At 27.1% G+C, this 22511-nt stretch overlaps 1 protein-coding gene across 3 annotated transcripts in view; it reads left to right on the forward strand.

Annotated features, from left to right (window-relative positions):
- The window catches only part of LOC122507022, a 41477-nt gene extending 25673 nt beyond the window's left edge, over nucleotides 1-15804 (forward strand). For all 3 annotated transcript variants that reach the window (XM_043619514.1, XM_043619516.1, XM_043619517.1), the window contains exons 2-6: nucleotides 3509-3585; nucleotides 10070-10415; nucleotides 10513-10663; nucleotides 10749-11103; nucleotides 11440-15804. In XM_043619514.1, the coding sequence (XP_043475449.1) occupies nucleotides 3580-3585; nucleotides 10070-10415; nucleotides 10513-10663; nucleotides 10749-11103; nucleotides 11440-13419 (2838 nt within the window). In that variant the 5' untranslated portion in view covers nucleotides 3509-3579 and the 3' untranslated portion in view covers nucleotides 13420-15804. The remainder of the gene's footprint in view (nucleotides 1-3508; nucleotides 3586-10069; nucleotides 10416-10512; nucleotides 10664-10748; nucleotides 11104-11439) is intronic.
- The last annotated feature ends 6707 nt before the right edge of the window (nucleotides 15805-22511 follow it).

Raw genomic sequence — 22511 nt, forward strand, 5'->3', positions numbered from 1 at the left:
GTTTTCATATTACCGTAAGTTGACTGCACTGTATATGTACTGTGAAAATATTTATTTGATACAATGTTGGGTTTAATAAATGTTAATTGTACTTTTCTTTACTGGGTACAAGAAGCTTGACTTTATTTTTGTTTCGGTAATTTATTTATTTATTTATTATTATTATTTATTTATTTATTATTAATTATTTATTTAAATATATTATTTATTTATTTAATTTTATTAGTCTAATTAGAGATTTTTCATTGATTCAAATTTCAAAAAATTTAATTCGTTTTAATAGAAATTATTTGGTTCAAATCAAAAGTATTTGGTTCAGATTAAATAATTTGGTTCAACTAGAAATAACGTTTTTTGTCAAATAAAAAGTATTTGATTTCAAAAAAAGTATTTGTTTCAAATAAAAAAATTTAGTTCGATTAAAAATTACTTTCTTGAAAATAAAAATTATTAGCTTCGAGTAAAAATTATTTGGCCCAAATAAAAAGTACTATTTGAACGGAATCATTTTCCAGAGTTGCTAAAAAAATCCAGACTCTGATAGAAGCTAATTTACTCTCTCGTAAAAAATATCAAATTGCCATATAGTGCAAATTAGAAGAAAAAGAGAAGAAAATTACCATGTTTGGAATCTGTTGGGCAATTTAAAAACTATTTGTTTCTTTAGCTAATTTTGTATTCTATCGGTTATGTGTAATTTTACCTTTTTTGCATAGATAATTTATTTTTTCTTTTTTGCTTATTACTAATTGAAATTAGTTCATATATTGCAACAGAATTAGCATTCCATCATCCTTATTAGCATAAATATACGAAAAAAATTCAATTTTTTAAAATTATTCTCCTCTTTAAAAATTCTTCCCCTCTTGGAAAAATATTGAGACAATAAATATCGAGAAGGAAAATTATTCTATAGAAAATAAATACAAAAAAAATTTTTTAATTAAAAACAAAAAAAATGCATTCATACAGAATATTATAGAAAAAAATATTCTAAATTAAAATAATTTTATAATAAAATTTTTAATAAATTTTGAAGGAAAATATTTTTCTGATGTTCAAGAAATTACTGATTTGTTTAAACAAATCAGTAATTTCTTGAACATCAGAAAAATATTTTCTTATTTCATTTCCTAAAAATCAGGAGGATATCGCATGACCGCGCGTAATAATTATCAAAAAATTCAACGTAACACACTATAATTAAAAAGAAATAAAATGAAGATATATCATTTATAAAATTAAAATTGCTGAAGCAATGAACAAGATTCAAAGTCTTTGCAAACAAAAGTACCAAGAGAATCATCGACTCTCGTATATATAGAAAAACCGGAAATACCGAAGGCCAACAGTGCTCCAAACCGTATCTTCACCAAAGACTTTTGTTCTTTATAATAACTATATAGAAGTAAATCTCAAAAAAACAACACTCTCACGTTTCAGCATCATTAGTGGTATCATTTGAAGAAATTATTTGATTATATCTTTTCCAATTTTTTTTCTCTTGCCTCCATCTCACGTATATATATATATATATATATAAAGGGGAATTAGATAAGTACTATTGGATCTACCGTAGCACCTGAGCTCATTGCTAAAACATCCCGGAAATTGCAAGGATAGATCGTTTAACATTTAGAGGTCGATTCCAAAGTTAAAAAAAATAAAAATTGTTCAATTTAATTTTCTACTTAATTTTATGATTTTGTTTTTCAACATAAGCTAATTAATTATATCACCCCTTCCGTTGAGAAAATTTATTTTAGTATCAATTATTATTATAGTGTAATAATAATTTATACCTATTAAAAAATAAAAAAAATAAATTTTTAAATAAATAAATATTTTTCACTTTATTTATCTAAATTCAAATTTTTTAAACAATTAAAATTGATTAGAATTTTTTTTATAGATGTTATACAAAATTCAAATCTTTGCGAAAATTTCAATTTGAAATCCTTCTGAAATTTAATTATTTCCAAAAATTTTCTACTACAATTCTTCTAATATTTATTTCTTTTTATTTGATTTATTCAAAATTAAATTTAATAAATTAAACTTAAATTTAATGAATATTTTTGTATTTCAAATAAAATTGAATAAAATTCATAATATTCAATAATTATTTTTCTAAAATTTTAAACTCAAATTCTTCTTCAAATTAATTGCTTTTGAGAATTTTCATCAAGTTCTTTGAGACCTGAATTATTCAAAAAAGGCAAATAAAATTTTATTTGAGCCAAATAAATATTGATTTGAACCAAAATAAAATTAATTTGAACCATATAAAATTGATTTGAGGTAAATAAAGTTTATTTTACCCAAATAAATATTGATTTGAGGCTCAAAAAAGTCTATTTAAGCCAAATAAATATTGATTTAAGCAAATTAAATTGATTTAAACCAAATAAATATTTATTTAAATTAAATAACATTTATTTGAACCAATCAAAGTTTCTTTGAAACAAATAAAATTGTTTTGAACGAAATAAAATTGATCTAAGTCAAATAAAATTTATTTGAGTCAAATAACGTTTATTTGTATCAAATAAATATTTATTCAAAGAAAACAAAGTTTATTTGAACCAAATAAAATTTATTTGAACCAAACAAAATTTATTCAAATTAAATAAAATTTATTTAAACCAAATAAAATTGTTTTGAACCAAATAAAATTAATTTGAGTCAAATAACGTTTATTTGAGGCAAAGAAAATTTATTTGAACCAATTATATATTGATTTGAACCAAATAAAATTGATTTGAATCAAATAAGGTTTATTTCAGGCAAACAAAATTTATTTGAACCAAACAAAATTGATTTGACGCAAATAAAATTGATTTGAGGCAAAAAAAAGTTTATTTAAGCCAAATAAAATTGATTTGAGGCAAATAAAGTTTATTTAAAACAAATAAAATGTATTTGGTTCAAATCTATATTTATTTGGCGTAAATAAAATTTTTTTTTAATAATTCAAGTCTCAAAAAACTTGATGAAAAATATCAAAAATAATTATTTAATATTTTATCCTTTTTTTAATTATAAATTTTCTTTAAATTAATTATTATTTTAATTATTTTTCAGAACGTTTCTTATAGGAATACAATATTTTGTTTTATTTAATTTTTATTAATAAATGAATGAAGATAAGTAAATGAATAATAATTAATAATTAACAATTAATAAAATTTAAATCATAAAATTAATCATCTTTTTGTAAATGAAAAATTGGAAATGAATTTTTTTTTATTTATTTTCTTGAGGTGAAAAAAAAAATGCAAGAAATGTGACTGGAAAATTTTCTTTTTTTTCCCCCGGAATGGAATAAAGATTTCCTATCGAGTGAATAATATTGATCGTGGGATCCGTTAGAAAACTGGCATTGAGATATATTAATGTTGCTCTTTACCGGAATTATTATTCGTCGTGAATGTTTCTGCTTGACCACGTGAAAATATTTGCATGAAAACGTGCGCGACGTCTAATGTCACGGTCTTTCTGTTTGCAGAGCATCTCTCGCCATGCGGTTGACGTAGCAAGCCGCAAGGACCAAGGGGGACCAACGAAAGAGGACAAACTATGAAGGTAGAGAAGAACATTTATTTTTAATCAACCTTTTATTCTTTTTCTTTCTTTTCAATTTTTCCTTTCAATTTTTCTTTTTAATTTTTTTCAATCTTTCTTTTTTAATTTTTTTAATCTTTCTTTCAATCTTTCTTTGTAATTTTTTCTAATTTTTCTTTTGCAATCTTTTCTTGTCTTCAACTTTAACTCTTTTTTATTTTCATTTTTTGCATTTAAATTTTTTTCAGATTTTAAAAATTTTTCTTGGACTGAATTTTGAAATGAAATTTAGTACAAAAATTGTCATCAAATTTTCGTAAAAGTTGCAAATTTTTTATTAAAATTCAGAAAGATTTAATTTAATTGCATGAAAAATTATTTAGTTTAAATGAAAGGAAATTAGTTGACTAAAAATATTTTTTGTTTAAATTAAAATTATTTTGTTGGAATAAAAAGTATTTGTTTGAAATAAAAATTAGTTCAAATAAAAAATTGTATTTGATGGAAATAAAAAATTTGGTTCGACTAAAAATAATTTGATTCCAATAAAGAATATTTCCCTCAAATAAAATTATTATTATTTACTCCGAGTAAAAATTATTTGGTTCGAATAAAAAATATTTGATTACAAAAAATGTTTGAATACAAAAATATTTGAATACAAAGATATTTGAATACAAAAATTTTTGTTCGACTAAAAATAATTTGGTTTGAATAAAAATTGTTTTATTCGCCCCAAAACATTATTTACTTTACTTCAAAGATCGAAAGAATTTTTGTGAGAGAAGCGACCCCCCACCACTTCCTAAGTGGTGGGGGGTCGCTTCTCTCACAAAAATTCTTTCGATCTTCGAAGTAAGGTGAAAAAAATCCGACATTTAAAATAACGAATGACTAACGAAAAAAGAAATAACAATTGACGGAATCAGGAATGTCGTGATCTAAATAAAAAATCAAATTGCAAATAGACAATGTGCGGTATTTTCTATTTTTCTTTTTTTTACAACCAAGTGAATAAAATTGCATCCGTTAAATGCGTAACGATGAAGTAGGCAAAGATGGTTTTGGTCAGCCGACCGGTTACTGGTAGCGGTATAATTGGCTTGTTGAATGAGTGTAATCAAGAGGAGGTGATGTTCCGAAACCAGTAGAGACTCCAGACCGTGACACCGCCCTCTGATTACATTCTCCATTTATAATGGAAATTGAATTGTATTTCTGGTAACGTGCGAATTACTCCATTCTTCATTGCATCATTAACGTATCCAACGTACCTAATCACATCAAACTGTAAATCCTCCCTCTAAAAATATATACACGCCATTCTAAATTTCTATTCTGCAATAATATTATAAATTCTCGCCCCGCTCTTTCGACATTTATTCAAAACAATTCTTTATGCACTAAACATAAATTATATACAAAACTTGGATGAAAATCAAAAACTCAAGTGTCGAAAATTCTACAAGTTCTCAAGAATTCATTCTAAAAATGCTCAAAAATACAAAATTCTACAAATGCCGAAGAATACAAAATTACAAATGCTTAAGAATATAATATTCTAGAGTCGTTTGAGAAAAAAAATTTTTGCAATTTGCCAATAGAGGAAAAATCTTCCACAATCACAAAAAAAGTGGAAAAAATAGACAAAGAAGGAAAGAAACAATGAATAACTATTAAAAGAATAAATATTTAATAAATATATTTTGCACTGAGGAATCTATTCTACAGCAAAAAATAAAACGGAAGTGGCCTACTTTTTTTTACATGAATGTATGGTTTCATGGAGTGAAAAATTGTGTGTAAAGAAACGGTACTGGTTTTGTGGGAGAGAGAGAGAGATGGACTTATATAGCAGTAAAAGAATATTATGGTGATGATATACCGCTTAATATTATTACGTAAAATCAGAACCATTTCGGAGGCCATGTTTCTTTGATAACGGTTCGCAAAGTTCACCGAAGCATGATACTTCTCTTCTTGGACCAAAGAACAAAACTAGAAGTGGAAACTTTACCTCTCATCTTCAAATTATTTTTTTTATCGATATTATGGCGATACTTTACTCTGACTTTAACTATTTACATGCAAATCAAGAAATTTCCCTTGCTTATTATTAGCCATGATGAAAAGGCGGTTTGAAACTCAAATAAGAAAAGCGCACTTCGAAGAAAAGTACTCAAAAAAATGTATTCTAATTTACTTACGATCGAATAACTATTATAACTAAAAAAGGAAATTCTTTTCGTAAATGATATAATATATATAATCACAATTTGATATCTGCAGAAAAATTGTGATTACATAGAAAGATTAATTGTGCAAAAGTTTAATAATTTTCAAAGTTATCAAATAAAGAACAGTATAGGGAATCAAAAGTGCCTGAGTGAAGAATCACCTTAAGACTTCTTATTTTAATTCCAGAAGTCTTAAAATAAGACATTCTTTCTACAGTACAGCAAAATATTGGTATCAATTACAAAAATAAAGCATCGTAAAAAAAGAGAATTTTATTTCCAATTGTTTTGCATGACAGGAATTGTAACTCAACGATTCATAAACTTCCACGTCTGATTGTATCTTTAATTGCCTCGTCTGAATATTTATGAGGATCTACATCTTCCTTTATAGTATATTATACGCACGCCGCTGGACTTACAACTGTTAATCATTTCGGTAAATAATTATTATAAAAGAAAAAGAGATTTGTTAAGTAAGAGGAAATTGATGAAGTAAAGAGAGAGAGAGAGACAGAAGGTCGGCAGTATCAAAAAAAAAAATTATGTCTATAATTGTACAAGGTAATACTTAGAGACACGTTTCCCTTTCTAAATCCACATCTAGGCAGGAATAATTTTTTTTTCTCTTTCAAATCCTATATAGACCCAGAGAGGCAGTATATCCTTTTTTAAAAAAAAAATCGGCAATTCGTCCTTGCATCGTATTTGCTTTCGCACGTGTGCAGCAATCGGTTCCACAGCCAATAAAGAGTGAAAGTCGAGCACGAGTTGGAATTCTATCTCAATGGCATTGAGGTGTCGTTGTCTTTTAGTCGATTCGATTTTTACCCCCACCCCTAGCTAAATAAACGAAATATTACCTGTGGCATTAATTTATCATTCGGTGGAAAAACATCATTACGTTAATATACGTAAATATTTATACATTTTTTTTAGAAATAATTTACAAGAATTTATTAGTCGAAGTAATTCCATATGAAGAATGGAACATAATCATATCACCCAGAGAAAATTATTATTTAAACCAAATATATTTTATTTGAGTTAAGTAAACGTATATTTGACTCAGAACCAACTAGACTTTTTATTTGTTTGAAATAAAAACTTTATTCGACATAAATAAAACATATATTTTAGCCAAATAAAATTTTATTTTTGATTCAAATAAAATTTATTTGAATAAAATTTATTTCAATCAAATAAAATTTATTTAAACCAAATAAAATTTATTCGAATCAAATAAAAAGTCCTGTTGGTTTTGAGACAAATATACCATTTCTCTGGGGTACGAAAAAGGGACATTTTTAAAAAGAAATAATTTACAAGAATTTATTAATCGAATTAAATTTCATATGGAGAATGGAAAATAATAATCATATACGCAAAAAAAGGGATAAAGATTCAAAAAATGTATTTTCAAAACCGGAAATACAACTGTTATTTGTAATCTAGAAACAACTTGTTCTCCTGTTAATAAAATTTATATAATTTACAAACTAGAAATGTAAATCGATCACGGGGGAAAAAAATAAAACAACTTTTACTATTCTGGAAACTAAAATATCAAACTGAAATTTCAGAACTTTAACGATTTCCGGCTATGTTGGTTTTTAGTTTTTTTACCGTATTGCAAAGAATATTTTAGCAAAATATTTGACAAAATATTTTATAAAATTATAAAGTTCAATTACTAAAAAATTCAATTATTCTCAAAAATTTGAATCAAAAAGTTTTAAAAATCCAATTATTTTCAAGAATATCAAAACATTCTGAAAAAATTCAATTATTGTAAAGAATATCAAAAAATTCTGAAAAAAATCAATTTATTGTAAAGAATATCAATAAAATACTTTAGTAATTCAATTATTGTCATAAATTTTAATCACATTTTTAAAAGAAAAAAATTTTTATAAAGAATTTTAATAAAATGCTTTAAAAAATTCAATTACTCACAAAGAATTCAATTATTGTAAAGAATATCAACAAATTCTTTAAAAATTCAATTATTTTCAAAAATATCAATAAAATATTTTGGAAATTCAATTATTTTCAAGAATATCAATTAAATTCTTTACTAATTAAATTATTTTCATAAATTTTAATCAAATTCTTAAAAGAAACAAGTTTTTATAAATTAAGAATTTTAATAAAATGCTTTTAAAAATTCAATTACTCACAGAAAAATTAAAAAATACTTAAAACATTAACTGCTTACAGCAATTTTTATAAAATTCTTTAAGAAATTCAATTATTTTCAAAAATATCAATAAAATATTTTAAAAATTCAATTATTTTCAAGAATATCATTAAAATTCTTTAATAATTAAATTATTTTGATAAATTTTAATCACATTCTTAAAAGAAAAACAACTTTTTTAAAAGAATTTTAATAAAATACTTTTAAAAATTCAATTTCTCTCAAAAAATTCAAAAAATACTTTAAAACATAAATTGTTTACAACACTATTTATAAAATTCTGGAAAAATTCAATTATTAAAAGGAATTTAAAAAAATTTTGTTAAATATTCAATTACATTCAAGAGTATCAATTAAATTTTTTTATACTTCAATTACTTCCAGGAACTTTAATAAAATTCTTTAAAGTAACAATTGTTTTCAAGAATCGCAATGAAATTATTAAACAATTCAATTATTTTCTCAAGAATATTAATGAAATTCTTTGACAATTTAATTATTTTCAATAATTTTAATAAAATCATTTTCAAGAACTGCAATAAAATTAGCAAACAATTCAATTATTTGTATAAAAATTTTATTGAAATTATTATAAGAATTTCAATAAAATTCTTTAAAAATTCAATAATATTCGAGAATTTCAATAAAATTTCATAACAATTCAATTATTCTCAAGAATTTCAATAAAATTCATAAAAAAATATAATGCGTTTTGAGTATTTTAATAAAATGTACAAAAAAAATTCAATTCTTTTGAAGAAAAGGATTGCAATTTTTAATAAATTAAATTATTTCTAATAGTACAATTTTAAATAATTTCAAATATTTCAAAAACTTTTAATTACTTGTGTTTATAAAATTTTAATTATCTTTAAATGAACAAAACTAAAATATTTTTGAACAAAATTTAAATTCAATTATTTTTGAAAATTGAAATTTTTAAAAATATTTTTCGATAACCAAAAAAATTTAGAATTTATTATTCAGATAGTAATTCTAGAGATTTGATATTTTTGCCAGTACTTTTGATAAAATTTTCTCACATTTTTCAATTTCTCTTGCGACCAATTTTATTTTTCTTAATTTTTTTTTATTTTCCTGACCTGTGGCAACCTCGAAGAAGTAAAAGTTAAAAATTCCTCAGTATAATTAGAAAAAATAAATAACAGAACAAATGGTAAAATAAAATCCGGAAATAGAGTTAAATTTGCTATCTCAGAAAGTAGTTCAGTTTACAAATAGAAAAAGCACCTTTGTATTTCCCCGATACGAAAAAGTATGAAAAAAGTTTTTGACATTTAGAATAAAAATATTTTTTTCCTCTCCCTCGTGTATCAAAAATGCGAATCGCTACCAAAAACGCCAAAACAACAGAAACGAAACAAAAACAAAAAAAAAACAAAAAGTGAAAGTGCATAAAACCTGATTTGTTTTCCGAGTCTTTAAATATGCAAATTAAAAATACACCTGCATGTCAAGAGAAAAAAAAATAAATGCACTCTTACAGACTATAAAAGTACATTACGTAATTTGTGGTGGGTTTTTTGACTCCTTACTTTTTATTTATTTATTTTTTTTCTTTCTTTCTTTTTTATTCGGACCAAGGTTAGCATCTTTTCGTTTACTTCGCTTTAACCGCAGATTATAGTTTTACTCTTCGCTTTCTCTTTCGAACACTTTCGAGAGAGTATAATCAGTATAGTATGCAAAAGATGCTCTCCCAGACAGAATGTTTTGCACGAAAAATTAAACTTTCATGATACAATGGAGCGATCTCGTTGAAATGCTCTTAACGAACACAATGGGAAAGACAAAAAAAAGTCCAATAAAAATCGTTGGAGAAATCATCAGAATGGAAGACTGCTTTTCAATTGTTCCTGCAATTTGTGAATAAATTTCATTTTTCTAATTTTTATGTGAAATATAGTTTTTAATTGCGAATAGAGAATCAATTTTGTCATCTATTTAATATTTGCAAACTACTCTTTGCAAATTTACCGGCCCTCTAGTTAAGACTTTTTATCTTGACACTTATTTTCGTTTCAGTTGATAAAATCTCTTTTTTCAGATGTTGGAGTCATTAGCGGTGTTCCTGCTCTGGGTATTAGTCCCCGGGGTTTGGACCCAAAGTAACTATGATACTCACGGGAATAGTATTGAATATGATCCTGAATCGGGATTGCCGCCGAGCACAATTCTCGATGGCAAGGTCACACAATTGGATGAACTTAAGGCAGACATTGTCCTTAATCGCACCAAGGCATTTCTCAACTGTTCCCAAGGTAGCATGGACGTTGAATTAACATTCAGAGAACCGTTCTATGGAATCGTCTACGCGGATGTTGATCGCAACAGCGCTTGTATGGTTAAGGGACGTGGATTGAATGTTGCTCACTTGGAATTACCGTTGAAAGGTATATAAATAGCGATTGATATCGGAACAATTTACATTACTTCTTTTTCTCTAATTAGTTTCGCAAGTTACAATTCTCAAATATAATTGATTCCTAGGATGTGGTACGAAGCAAGATCCTACGCGAGTTTTCACCAACAACATTGTCGTTCGATTTCATCCCAGTCTCGAGATGGATGGAGACGAGATCATTACGATAGTTTGCCGATATCCACCACCAAAGACTGCGGTTGTACCGGAACCCATTTTGTAAGTAATACTCGAGCTCATTAAAATTGATTATTGCCTGAAAGGATGAAGAAGAAGGGGAAAAATATTGTTTCTTTTTTTACAGTTTACCACCGGCAGTTCCATCAGGACCAAGTTTATCGGGACTACATATCTTGTTGATCATCTGCTCCCTGCTGTTCCTCGCATTGACGCTACTTGGAATGGGTTGTTCATACATGTGTCTTAAGCGAAGACCGATTCGAGTCGTGCATCGTCAGACAACAAGCTACACGGGTTCGGAGATCACAAAGATCTCTGGATCATCGTTAGGAAATATCTCCATGTTCGGAGATTTAAAGATTCCAAGGGCTCATGCCCCGTTGCAGATTGCTGCATCAATCTCCGGAAGTGAAGTCAACTTGGTCACGGATCATTCCGACACATTGCCCAGCGATTATCCAAGCGAGAGTCACTCCGAGGTTTGTTCACGAATTACTTACAGGACCGATAATCGACTCCCAGACAGAAAAACCCAGAAGCTACTTTGGCGCTTCTATCCCCACTCCTGCGCTTGGGTTATGAATTCTAAGAAGCGGAGTCTGAGCGAAGGAGTGGGGGCAATGAGTGCGAGTGAGAAGCCTCGGAGCTTCTCACTCGCACTCATTGTCCCCACTCCTTCGCTGAGACTCCGACATCATGAAAACATTTATATTCCTCTAGCTTTTATCCACCGAATAGATATCTATTCAGAATTATTGAATTTTAAGTCCTAAATCGCCATTGTAACTTTAGATGACATTACTGTTTCGTTTCAGATCGACGAGGCGAGATCCCTCCCCGTTTCATCAGCTGGATCCTACGAGAAGGCGTTCATCCACCATCAACAACACACCGACGTCCGCGCATCAAGTTCCCTCTATTCGGAAACAATAAACGAAATCGAAACTTCAGCAATCACTAGTGCTTCCCGAATGCTACCACGACCACTCCCAATGGAACCGAAATTCGACGTCCAAATGCGAGTAAAGAAAGCACCACCACCACCGCCAAGTCCCCTACCATCCGAATCGGACGCCAGTATCGCTCTCGAACGAAATCTCACCACAATTCTAGAACGCGAGGAAATCTCCCGCTCCATGGATCGTCCCCCAGCAATGACGACCTTCTCCTACGTTCCCGAACTTCATGGACCACCCAGTTCCATATCCAGACAGCAAACACCACCCGTCTACTCCCGAATTCTCCGCAAACAAGCCGAACGTGAAACAATTCTAGAATCCATCACATCACCATCACCACCACTAGCAACAATCCACCGACCAAGATCCCTAGCATCTCTAAACACCGAGATGACCGACACTCGCTCCCTAACGGAAGTAACCGACGCCTCCCACGCAAAATACAGAGTAGCCAGCATACTCGCACCCACACCGCCTCCACCACCTCCCGTCGTTCCATCAACCCACACGCATACAGCCCAATACCGACAATATATCCGCGAAGAAGTGGAACCACTCGTCCAACCCGTCGTCTCACCCAGAAGACCCGAAATCACAACCCACGAGGTTGACGACGTCTTCCTACGAACCGTCACCGAGAAAAAGACAATCGAAGACGTTGAGCGTCATCGTCGTCAAGTCACCGAATACCACGCGAAACCCGATCCCAAATGGGACGTGACCATCCGAAACTATCCCACTGAGGAACTTCCACCACCACCTCCCGATTGGGAGAACTTCTCCGACGTGAGTTCCGCCTCAAACTTAACCATCACCAACGAGCCTACCCTAAGATTCGACGAGCCCGACACAAACATAGAACCAACTTACACCACAAGGGCCGAAATACCCTGCAGACCCTCCCATCGTCTAGACCCCGAGTCCGGAGCCGAACCACCCGACAACTGGTTCGCCCTATCAAGAGTCCTTGAATCGCAATACGCGACCGAGTTCACCGAGGACGAGCGCAAAAAATGGAGGGAAATCATCACAACAGAGAGTACTTTACGTACCCTACTCACCGAGGCGGTAGTCAAGGAGGACTACGAACTAATCCGCAAAGACGCGAGGTACACCACCCTCTTCCCACCAGCCAAATGGGACGTGATTATCCGAATTCTAAGTCCTCCAAACTCAGCCTCTGCCTCATCGCACAAAAGCGGTCAGAGATACAAACGAGGTAAATCCTCCGAATGGGACAACAGGTCCAGGAGATCATCACTCCCTACTCTCTACGAGTACGAGAGCGATGGTGGCAGTTCGATAAGAACCTTCGGACAGGATCATTTACGACCTGGTGGAGCTCATGCCGGCTCGGGTGTTGGGGCACGAATCAGAAGACTAAGTTCAACGACTCGTGGCGGTAGTGAAGCGGATCTCAGATCAATGTCTGAAATGACAGTCAGGGACTTTGCCCGGGTCGAGAGGGACGATCTCACCAGTTTGAGTTCGTACGAGGGCGAATCTCTCGTCAGATCACTCAGTCAACCGAGTCTTGCGAGATCTGGCTCGGAATTCACGGAACATTGGGGTGTGCCCTCAAGGGGTCTGTCCAATTGGGGCTTTGAAGACGACGCCTGCAGCTCCGCCGAGACGACACCCAGACCCATTAGACGCAACGATCGCATGGAAATTGTTGCCTCCTTCGATGGTGTCACTCGTCAAACGCCATCCGGAGGTGTCTCGAGCACTTTCGCCAGGTCCACTCGGTACACCGAGAGGGAGAGTATTCGAGTCGATAATCAACGGGGTCCCAACTGGTTCCACGATGATTCCGAACCGGAAATGCAAATCTGAAACTCTCATCCGAAAACAGAATCCTAATCTGGAATTAAAGAAAGGAATCCTTGGGTCAAACCTGGCGCTGAGGACACTGGTTCGGGTCCTAGGAACGAATTCGCATTTGCTGTTAGATCGAAAAACTTTTTTTATACAGGACCCCAATGGGAATTTAGGAGCCAAATTTGAATATTGAATTGAATCTTCTAGCAAAAAATTCGAAGGACCGAAACCAGGCGCCAGGTCCACAAAAAAACAACACTTTCGAAATAAAAGTAAATTTCAACTCTTGATTCAACGAAACGAAAAAAATATTTTCTATGAAAATTTCTATTCAAGCAAAAATACTTTTCGTATTGAGAATGTAAAAAGTGATTGTGCGGCCCTGGCTAGGGATTTAAAAATGACTTGCCGATGTGAATATTTGAAATAAGTTCACAACACTGCCAACAGAGGACTGCACTAAGCATTTGAATTTGAAACCACGATTGTATTCTCCAACATAGAGAATCAAAAAGTCTGAAAACAATTTCTGCCCCCCAAAAAAAAATGAGAAATTTCAATTGCTTTTTTTCTATCCTCTAATTTATACAACAATCCGAAGATAAAAGAGAGACATTCAAAGACTTTTCAATGTCATAACTATATATTCTTTCTTTATTTCTCTCAATATTCTTCTCTATTCGGTATATACAGTCCATATAAAAATAGTTTCACAATCAAATCTAGGACTCGAAACTGTCGATAAAAATCTAGATTATTACAATTATTATTATTTTTTAATAACCGAATAAAAAAAAAAAGAAAAGCAAACTCAACTTTTATTTTTCATCATCTTTGAATTTTATCACTCGCACTCAATTTGGTTTCGCTCTAAATTTCCCTATTATAATAGTCGACGAGTGGAGTTGTAAAGTTCAACGACTTAATAATTTTTATCGATCGTTCAGTTTAGTTTCTTGGCTGAGAAAAATGAGTATAATAGTCGATTCACATAAATTTTTCTCGATAAAAAGTTTTCAATAAAAAAAAGAGAGAAAAATGAATTACGATCAGATTTAAAAAATTTGTTCGAAAAAGATTTGTTGTAGTATTAACCAAAGTGACGCAAATTTTATTCCCGATAAATCAAAAATTTTTTTTTTGTAGAAATGAGTTTGCATTTATATAAAATAACAAATTTTTTTTATTTATTATACAATATAGCTTTAATTGAAATAAATTTCGCTGTGCTTTCTAAAGATAATTAGAATAACATGATGTAATAACATGAGTTAAAATAACATCGTATTAATAATATTTTTGTAAATTTGAAGAATTTTCGAAATTTCTTTTTCTTTCACCAAACACGATGATCTTTCCTAAAGTTTTTTTTTGGAAAAATGTTTTTCGGTGAAGAAATATTTATTTTATGGCAATATTTAATCATAAGAAACCGATTCAGTCAATTTTTTTTTAATTTTGATAAAGAACATTAGTTACATTTTTTCCGTTCTACTATACCGACTGAACACAGAGTGGAAACTCGGGTACAAAATTTAATTCTGCTAAACTGCTAAAAAAAGACACTAATAAAATTTGTTATTTACTTTTTAATTCAGTTTTTCGATTAAAAAATATTCATTCAATAATTTTGATAAATAAAATTATAAACAAAAAAAGTAGTTACATTTTTTTAGTCTACTATACCGACTAAACACAGAGTGGAAATGCGAATAAAAAATTCTAAAAGATACTCCAAAAAAAATTTGATATTCACTTATTTCCATTCGATTTATATTAAAACTATTGATTCAATAATTTTCTTTAATGAAAATTATGAAATAAAAAGTAAAGTAAAATTTTTTTTCAATCCTACATTACCAACTGAACACAGAGTGGAAACTCGCATAAAAAATAAAATTCTTTATTTTTGAATTTTTTTTAAATAATTTTTTAATAATTCTATTGATTTCAAAAATAAAAAAACATTCCAAACTTCGTAAAATTTAAATTATTTTCCAAAAATATGAAAAATGAAGCTTTGGGAGAAGATTAAATAATTTCAATGATCATCGTGCGAGCGCTAGTGATAATAGAAATCGTAGGTGACAAAAAAAAGGTGCTGGGTCAACGCTTCATGATTAATAGTTTCATAAGAAAAAACGTGAATATTTTTTATATGAATTACAAACATAAGTTGTATATGAACAATAAATTACTAAAAATAATTAAAAAAAAACAAGTGCATATATTATAAATAAAGTGCGAATCAAGTGATTAGATTTCGATCATCTGCTCAAAACGCGGCGTTTGAAAAAAATATTTTTTTTTTAATTCTAATTTTAACTGTTTTTTAATTTTAATTCATTATCATTATTTTATTTTTAATTTCAATTCTTTTTGATTATAATTTTTTTAATTCTTTTTTTATTTCAATTTTAATTTTTTTTTTATTATAACTTTTTTAATTCTTTTTTATTTCAATTTTAATTCTTTTTGATTATAATTTTTTTAATTCTTTTTTATTTCAATTTTAATTCTTTTTGATTATAATTTTTTTAATTCTTTTTTTTTATTTCAATTTTAATCACTCTTATTAAACGAGTATTTTTTAGTTTTTCGAAACGATTACAATTTTCCAAATCCAATGCCTATTGACTGATAATTAAATATTTATTTTATCTTTATTAATTTTAGTAAAATAAAAAGTATGATAAAACTTTTTCCCTCGATAAAAAAAATATAGTCGATTTAGAAAAAAAGGCTCGTTTGCCACGCATCGTTAAATTATTCAAAAACACTATAAAAAAATTGATTATTAAAAACTTTTTTTTTATTTCTATTAGCAATTTTAATAATTAACGAGACACTTTGCCCAGTCAATTGCGTAATTGAGGGTAAAATTAATTGTCTTCGTCTCGAGAAATTTTCTCTGCGCCTTAAATTCTTTATATATATATATAGAAAAAGTTTAGTTAAGTTGAGTCCGATTCCTTTTCGTTTTCGATTTACTTTTCTCTTTTGTAATTGAAAGGACCTAAGAAAACGTAATCAATTTTTGGGCGCGTGTGTGTTTGTATGTATGTATGAGTGTGTAGATATTTTTTTGATTGAAAATGGCCAAAAAAAAAGAAGAGTTAGTGAAAACAAAAGAAAAGTGAATTGGACATTTTAGTTAAAAGGTGCTATTCTGTGTAAATATTGAAAAGAAACATTGTGTGCAAAAGGCAAACTGGAACTAAGATAAGAATTCAATCATTTTTTTTTTCTCTCGACTTTATCACTTTTGTAACTAAATAATTATCGACGCCGTCCATTACAAATATGAATTCATTTGTAGTAAATAAATATAACGATGCTTTTACTATTTGACTGTATTTTTTATTTACATTCTATTTTTAAAAAAATAATTTTTTTTTAGTATTTAATAAATATTTATTAAAAATCTATTTAATTCGATTTCTGTTTAAAATTTTTGCATTTTTTTTTATTCGCAAAAATTTTTAATTCGATTTCTAACTAAAATTTAAAAAGAAATATCTCATTCGATTTATATTTAAAATTAAATAAAAAGTATTTACTTCGATTTGTGCTTAACATTTTAAAAAGTATTGAAAATTAAAAAAAAGGATTTAATTCGAATTATATTTGAAATTGAAGAAAAAATTAGATTTATATTTAGAAATAAAAAAAAGTATTCAATTCGAGTTATATTTAAAATTAAAAAAAAATCAATCTCGTGTTATCGGAAACAATTTTTGTTGTTTAATTAAATTATACTCTTATTATTAATACAAAGAGAAGAAGTTATTTCAGATCGATTATATTCTTGAGGCAAATACTTGAACCTTTTTAGAATTACGTATAAAATATTCTGTCGTTTAATATTGGAAACATTTTTTTTTTAACCGCCACTATTTTCTTTACATAATTTTATATGTATTGTTCTCTAAAAAAAACCTGTTATTGGAATTAAAAATAGATAAACCTCAAGTAAAATGTAAATTTTAATAAAAACTTTTTCGATCTTTTTTTTAAATAATTAATCGTAAAAAAAACAATAATTATTTATTTAAAGAATCTAGGAAAAAATTTTATTTTAAATTTATTCAAAGTAGAAAATTTAATAGCGGTTTACGAAAGCAAATATTATTTTAACATTATAGCTTTATAAAAGCAAAACACTTTCACTTGACTTATAACATTTAATATCCAAATATAAATTATTACGCATATTAATATTCATCAAAGAAAAAATAATAATAGTAATAATCTTGTTTGCATACTTATTAATAATAATTAGCATTAATCATTAACGTATTTAGTAATTAATTATTATAATTAGTGACCTTCCCTTTGTTTTATAATGCGCGCAAATAATGATAAAATTATTTGATCAACAGGCATTTTAATTAACTTTCTATTCAAAAGGAGAGAGAGAAAGATGAAGCTAATTATATAATTTTTCAGATTAAAAAAAAAATAAATAAATAAAGTCAAATTCTTTTAATTAACAATCATTTGACACTAGCCGACAAATTAGTTGGTTAGTTATTTATGAAATAAGTACAATTTTTGAGCAAGTTTTATTTATTTTGCGAGTAAAGTATGAAAAAAGAATTTTTTTAATTATCGAAATTAAATTTGGTGATTACTAGTAATCGCCAAATAAAACCAAATAAAAGCTTTTATTTGGTTTGATGTTTATTTCATCGAATTTATTTTGAGGGCTTTTTATGTTCAACTTTTTAATATTTTTATTTTTTGTCAATATTTTATTTATTATTGTTCATTTATTTTTAATATTTACTGTTTTTGTTTGTGTTATTTATTTATTTATTCTATATACCGGCACTAAAATTTATAAAAATTGATTAATAATATTTATTTATAACAATACAATAATTATATTTACAGCTCAATTTAATATTTTAATTTCCTATTTCAATTTCAAATTTCAATTTTCAATTTCATTTTTTAATTTCAATTTTCAATATCAATTTTCAATTTCAATTTTAATTTTTTATATCAATCTTCAATTTTAATTTTGTATTTCAATTTCAATTTTAATTTTATATTTCAATTTTTATTTCCTTTTTCAATTTTAATTTCCAATTTCAATTTCAATCTAAATTTCAAATTCCATTTTCTATTTCAAATTCAATTTCAATTTTAATTTATTATTTTAATTTCCTATTTCAATTTTCAATTTTCAATCCCAATTTCAATTTTCTGTTTCAATTTCAATTTTAATTTTCTGTATCAATTTAAATTTCAAACAAATGATGAAATAACTATTTTCCTAAATTTTTATTTTTTCATACTTTAGCTTCTTTAAAAAAACAAATCGACAAACAAAACGAAATAAAAATGGCACAAGTCTAAAATTTTTCTCTTGAGAATATAAAATAATTTAAACATTAAATTTCTCTTTGAAAAAGGATGAACTTTTGAAATAATTAAATTTACATTTAAACTTGAAAAAAAACCATTTTTTTATTATTAGGAAACATATAAATATTTTTTCAATAAATATGTTTCCGTTTGATATAGAAGATTGTAATTTCTATCAAAATGCAACTTTCAATTGTTTAATATTTCTTATTAAAAATTCTTTTTCAATACACAAAATTGTATTTAAAGTTTATTTTTCTCGTTCAGTAAAAAAATTCAATTGAGTTTGATTAATTATTCTTTTGACACTACGATTCATTCTTAATTGTCCAAATACTTGTCGCGTTTAAAAAATTTTAAATTGAAATTGAAATGAAAATTAAAATAAAAATTGAAATATGAAATTGAAATTGAAATTAAAATTAAAATTGAAATTGAAATTGAAATTGAAATTGAAATTGAAATTGAAATTGAAATTGAAATTGAAATAAAAACCGAAAATAAAATGAAAATTGAAAAAAAAGAATTGAAATTACAATAAAAATTAAAATACAAATGAAAATTGAAAATGAAAATTGAAATAGAAAATCGTAATTGAAAATGAAATTAAAATGTAAAATGAGATTTAAAATTACAATCAAATTGATATTTAAATGAAAATGGAATTCAATTTCAATTTAAATTTGAATTTCAACCTAAATTTCAATTTCAATTTTAATTTTCCATACCAATTTCGATTTATTATTTTAATTTCCTATTTCTATTTCAATTTTCAATCTAAATTTCAATTTTTTGAAATTACAATTTAAATGAAAATGAAAATTACAATCAAAATTAAAATTGAAATTACATTAAAAATTAAAAAGAAATTGAGTTTGAAATTAAAATTTAAAATGAAATAAAAATTAAAATCAAAATTGATATTAAAATGAAAATCGAATTCAATTTTAATTTCTTATTTCAATTTCAATTTTAACCTAAATTTCAATTTCAATTTTCAATTTCAATTTTAATTTTCTATATCAATTTCCATTTATTATTTTAATTTCATATTTCTATTGCAATTTTCAATCTCAATTTTAATTTTTTGAAATTACAATTTTAAATTATAAATGAGAATTGAAATTACAATTTCAAATTTCAAATGAAAATTAAAATTACAATCAAAATTAAAATGAAATTGATGTTTGAAATTAAATTTTAAAATGGAATAAAAATTGAAATCAAAATTGATATTAAAATGACAATTTAATTTGAAATAAAAATTAAAATAGAAATTGAAATTAAGGTAACGATTTAAATTTCATTTAAATAAAATGTCAAACTCGAAAAAAATCAATATAATAGAAATTCTCCATTAGTGTAAAAATTCGAATAAAGTAGAAATTAGATATAACAAAAAATCGAAAATCGATGAACAGTTAAATTTAATTTCGCGTTTGTAGGTAAATTTTCCCGCACATTAAAATACTCCTTTCTTCACTAAACCAAAATGCACTTAAATAATAATTCAACCGAATAAAAAAAATAATTTACCAAATACTAAAAACTAGAAAAAAAATAGGAAAATTCGTTTAGAAATAAAAATCTCATTACAACCAGAAATTTCGATTTTTATTTTCCGAACACAGGAGAAAAAAAAGGGGAAATTCAATCGTAACGATATTTCAAGACAAATGGTTCTCTATACATAAATCAAAGTTGCTTCCTTTATAATACAAACGAAGGTAAAAAAAGAAAAAAAAGAATAAGAAAATGACCTTGCATTATGCAACATGTTCAAAGGATCGAATCCGACAAGTTGCGACTATACGTTTCTTTTCTCAATTTTTCAGAAAACAATCTACAAGAGCAACATTGAGAAAAGGACATGCGCGCACAATATTTTCTCTATACACAATTGGTCAACACTTCTATACACCGCCGCCCTCACACACAACAAAACCGCGAGGAGGAGAAGAGAGAGAGAGAGAGAGAGAGAGGAAAAACTTTATCATCATTCCCAAACACTCTCGTACCGTTTAGCAATATGTGCACAATCATATCATCCCTTAATTCAAATGAAAATCTCTTTTTAATTACTCGAAACGGAAATTTTTATTTGATTAGCTCGGAACTATCAAACTCTAAATATAGGTCCAGGGATGTGGGATAATTGAGAATTGGACCAAAAGTAGTGATTTTTTTTTGCTTCTTCTTTTTTTTTTTTTTTTTTTTCTTTTATCTCTCGGTGCATCACAATAGGGGTTGATAGTGTGGCACGTGTTCGTGTGTCAATCTTCATGGTGAACATGCCAAGGTAAAAAGGACAAACATCGGAGGAAGCGCGAGAACTGGGTGGTAACAACTGATGCTGCCTAGTCGTTTGGTGGGGTTGCTTCGTTATGGTCGTTCGAACCCTACATCTCTCTCAACAGTGAGAAAGTGACACTCGACCCTAACTGTTGACAGATTTTTTTTTTTTTAATTTAACAAAAAGAAAAAAAAAGAGAGAGACAAACAAACGTAAACTCGGGGGGGCGCGCGCGCTCCGAAAGTGATAAAAGTATTTATTTAAATACATTTGAAAAGAATTCTATTTTCAGTCGGAAATATTTCGGAAAATTTTTATTCAGATGTGCAATTAACTAATTAAAATTAAAAAATAATAATATAATAAAATAATAAATAATATAATAATTAATAAAATAATAAAATTTAAAAATAATAAAATAATAAAATAGTAAAATAATAAATAATATAATATTTAATAATATAATAAATAATATAAAAATTAATAAAATAATTTTAATTAAACTGTTTCTAATTACTTTTTAATACAGTGTAACCTGTTGGAATGCAACTCGATTTTTTAATTTTACTCTCTAAATTTGAATTAGTAAAAATATTTACTAATTTGAATTAGTGACTGACTTTTTGCTTTCGAATTAGTAATTTTTACTACCAAATAGTAATTTTTTACTAATTTATTAGTACAATTTACTAATTCAAAAGCATAAAGTCAGTCACTAATTCAAATTAGTAAACATTTTGACTAATTGAAATTTAGGGAGTAATTTTTAAATTTTCCAAATCTTAAAAAATTGTTTTATAATTTAAAGTAAACATTTTAACTAACTGAAATTTAGAGAGTAATTTTTAAATTTTCCAATTCTTAAAAAAATTGTTTTATAATTTAATATTGTAATCGTTTAAAAATATTCTAGAACTAAATGAAAGTAATTCTTGTTGGACATTTATGAATACAAAAGAAATTTGAAAAATAGAATTGTATTCCGACAGGTTCGACTGTATACTTAATAAATTTTTACAATGGAAAAACAAACAAAATTTTGAATTTAAATAATTTTTTTCTTTTGAATTAGTAAAAAATTAATAAATTTAGTAACTCATTTAGTATTTTAGTAAATTTTGCTAATAAATTAGTAGAAATTTACTAAAATACTAAATAAGTTACTAAATTTATTAAATTCTTACTAATTTAAATGGAAAAAGTTATTAGTAACCATTTTTACTCATTCAAATTTAGAGATAATTACGTTTTTTAATTAAATTATTTATAATTAGTCTTTAAATTTGAATTAGTTAAAAATAATTAATTTGGTAGTAAAATTTCAGTCGAAAATAAAGATACTTTATGCATTGGATATTTATTTTTTGCAATGAATTCGATTTATTAGAAATTCTTTATTATATTTTTTTCCTAAATTTTACTAAAATAATTCTAAAGTATT

The sequence above is a fragment of the Leptopilina heterotoma genome, unplaced genomic scaffold (assembly GCF_015476425.1).
Source record: "Leptopilina heterotoma isolate Lh14 unplaced genomic scaffold, ASM1547642v1 Lhet_44, whole genome shotgun sequence".
Taxonomy (NCBI): domain Eukaryota; kingdom Metazoa; phylum Arthropoda; class Insecta; order Hymenoptera; family Figitidae; genus Leptopilina; species Leptopilina heterotoma.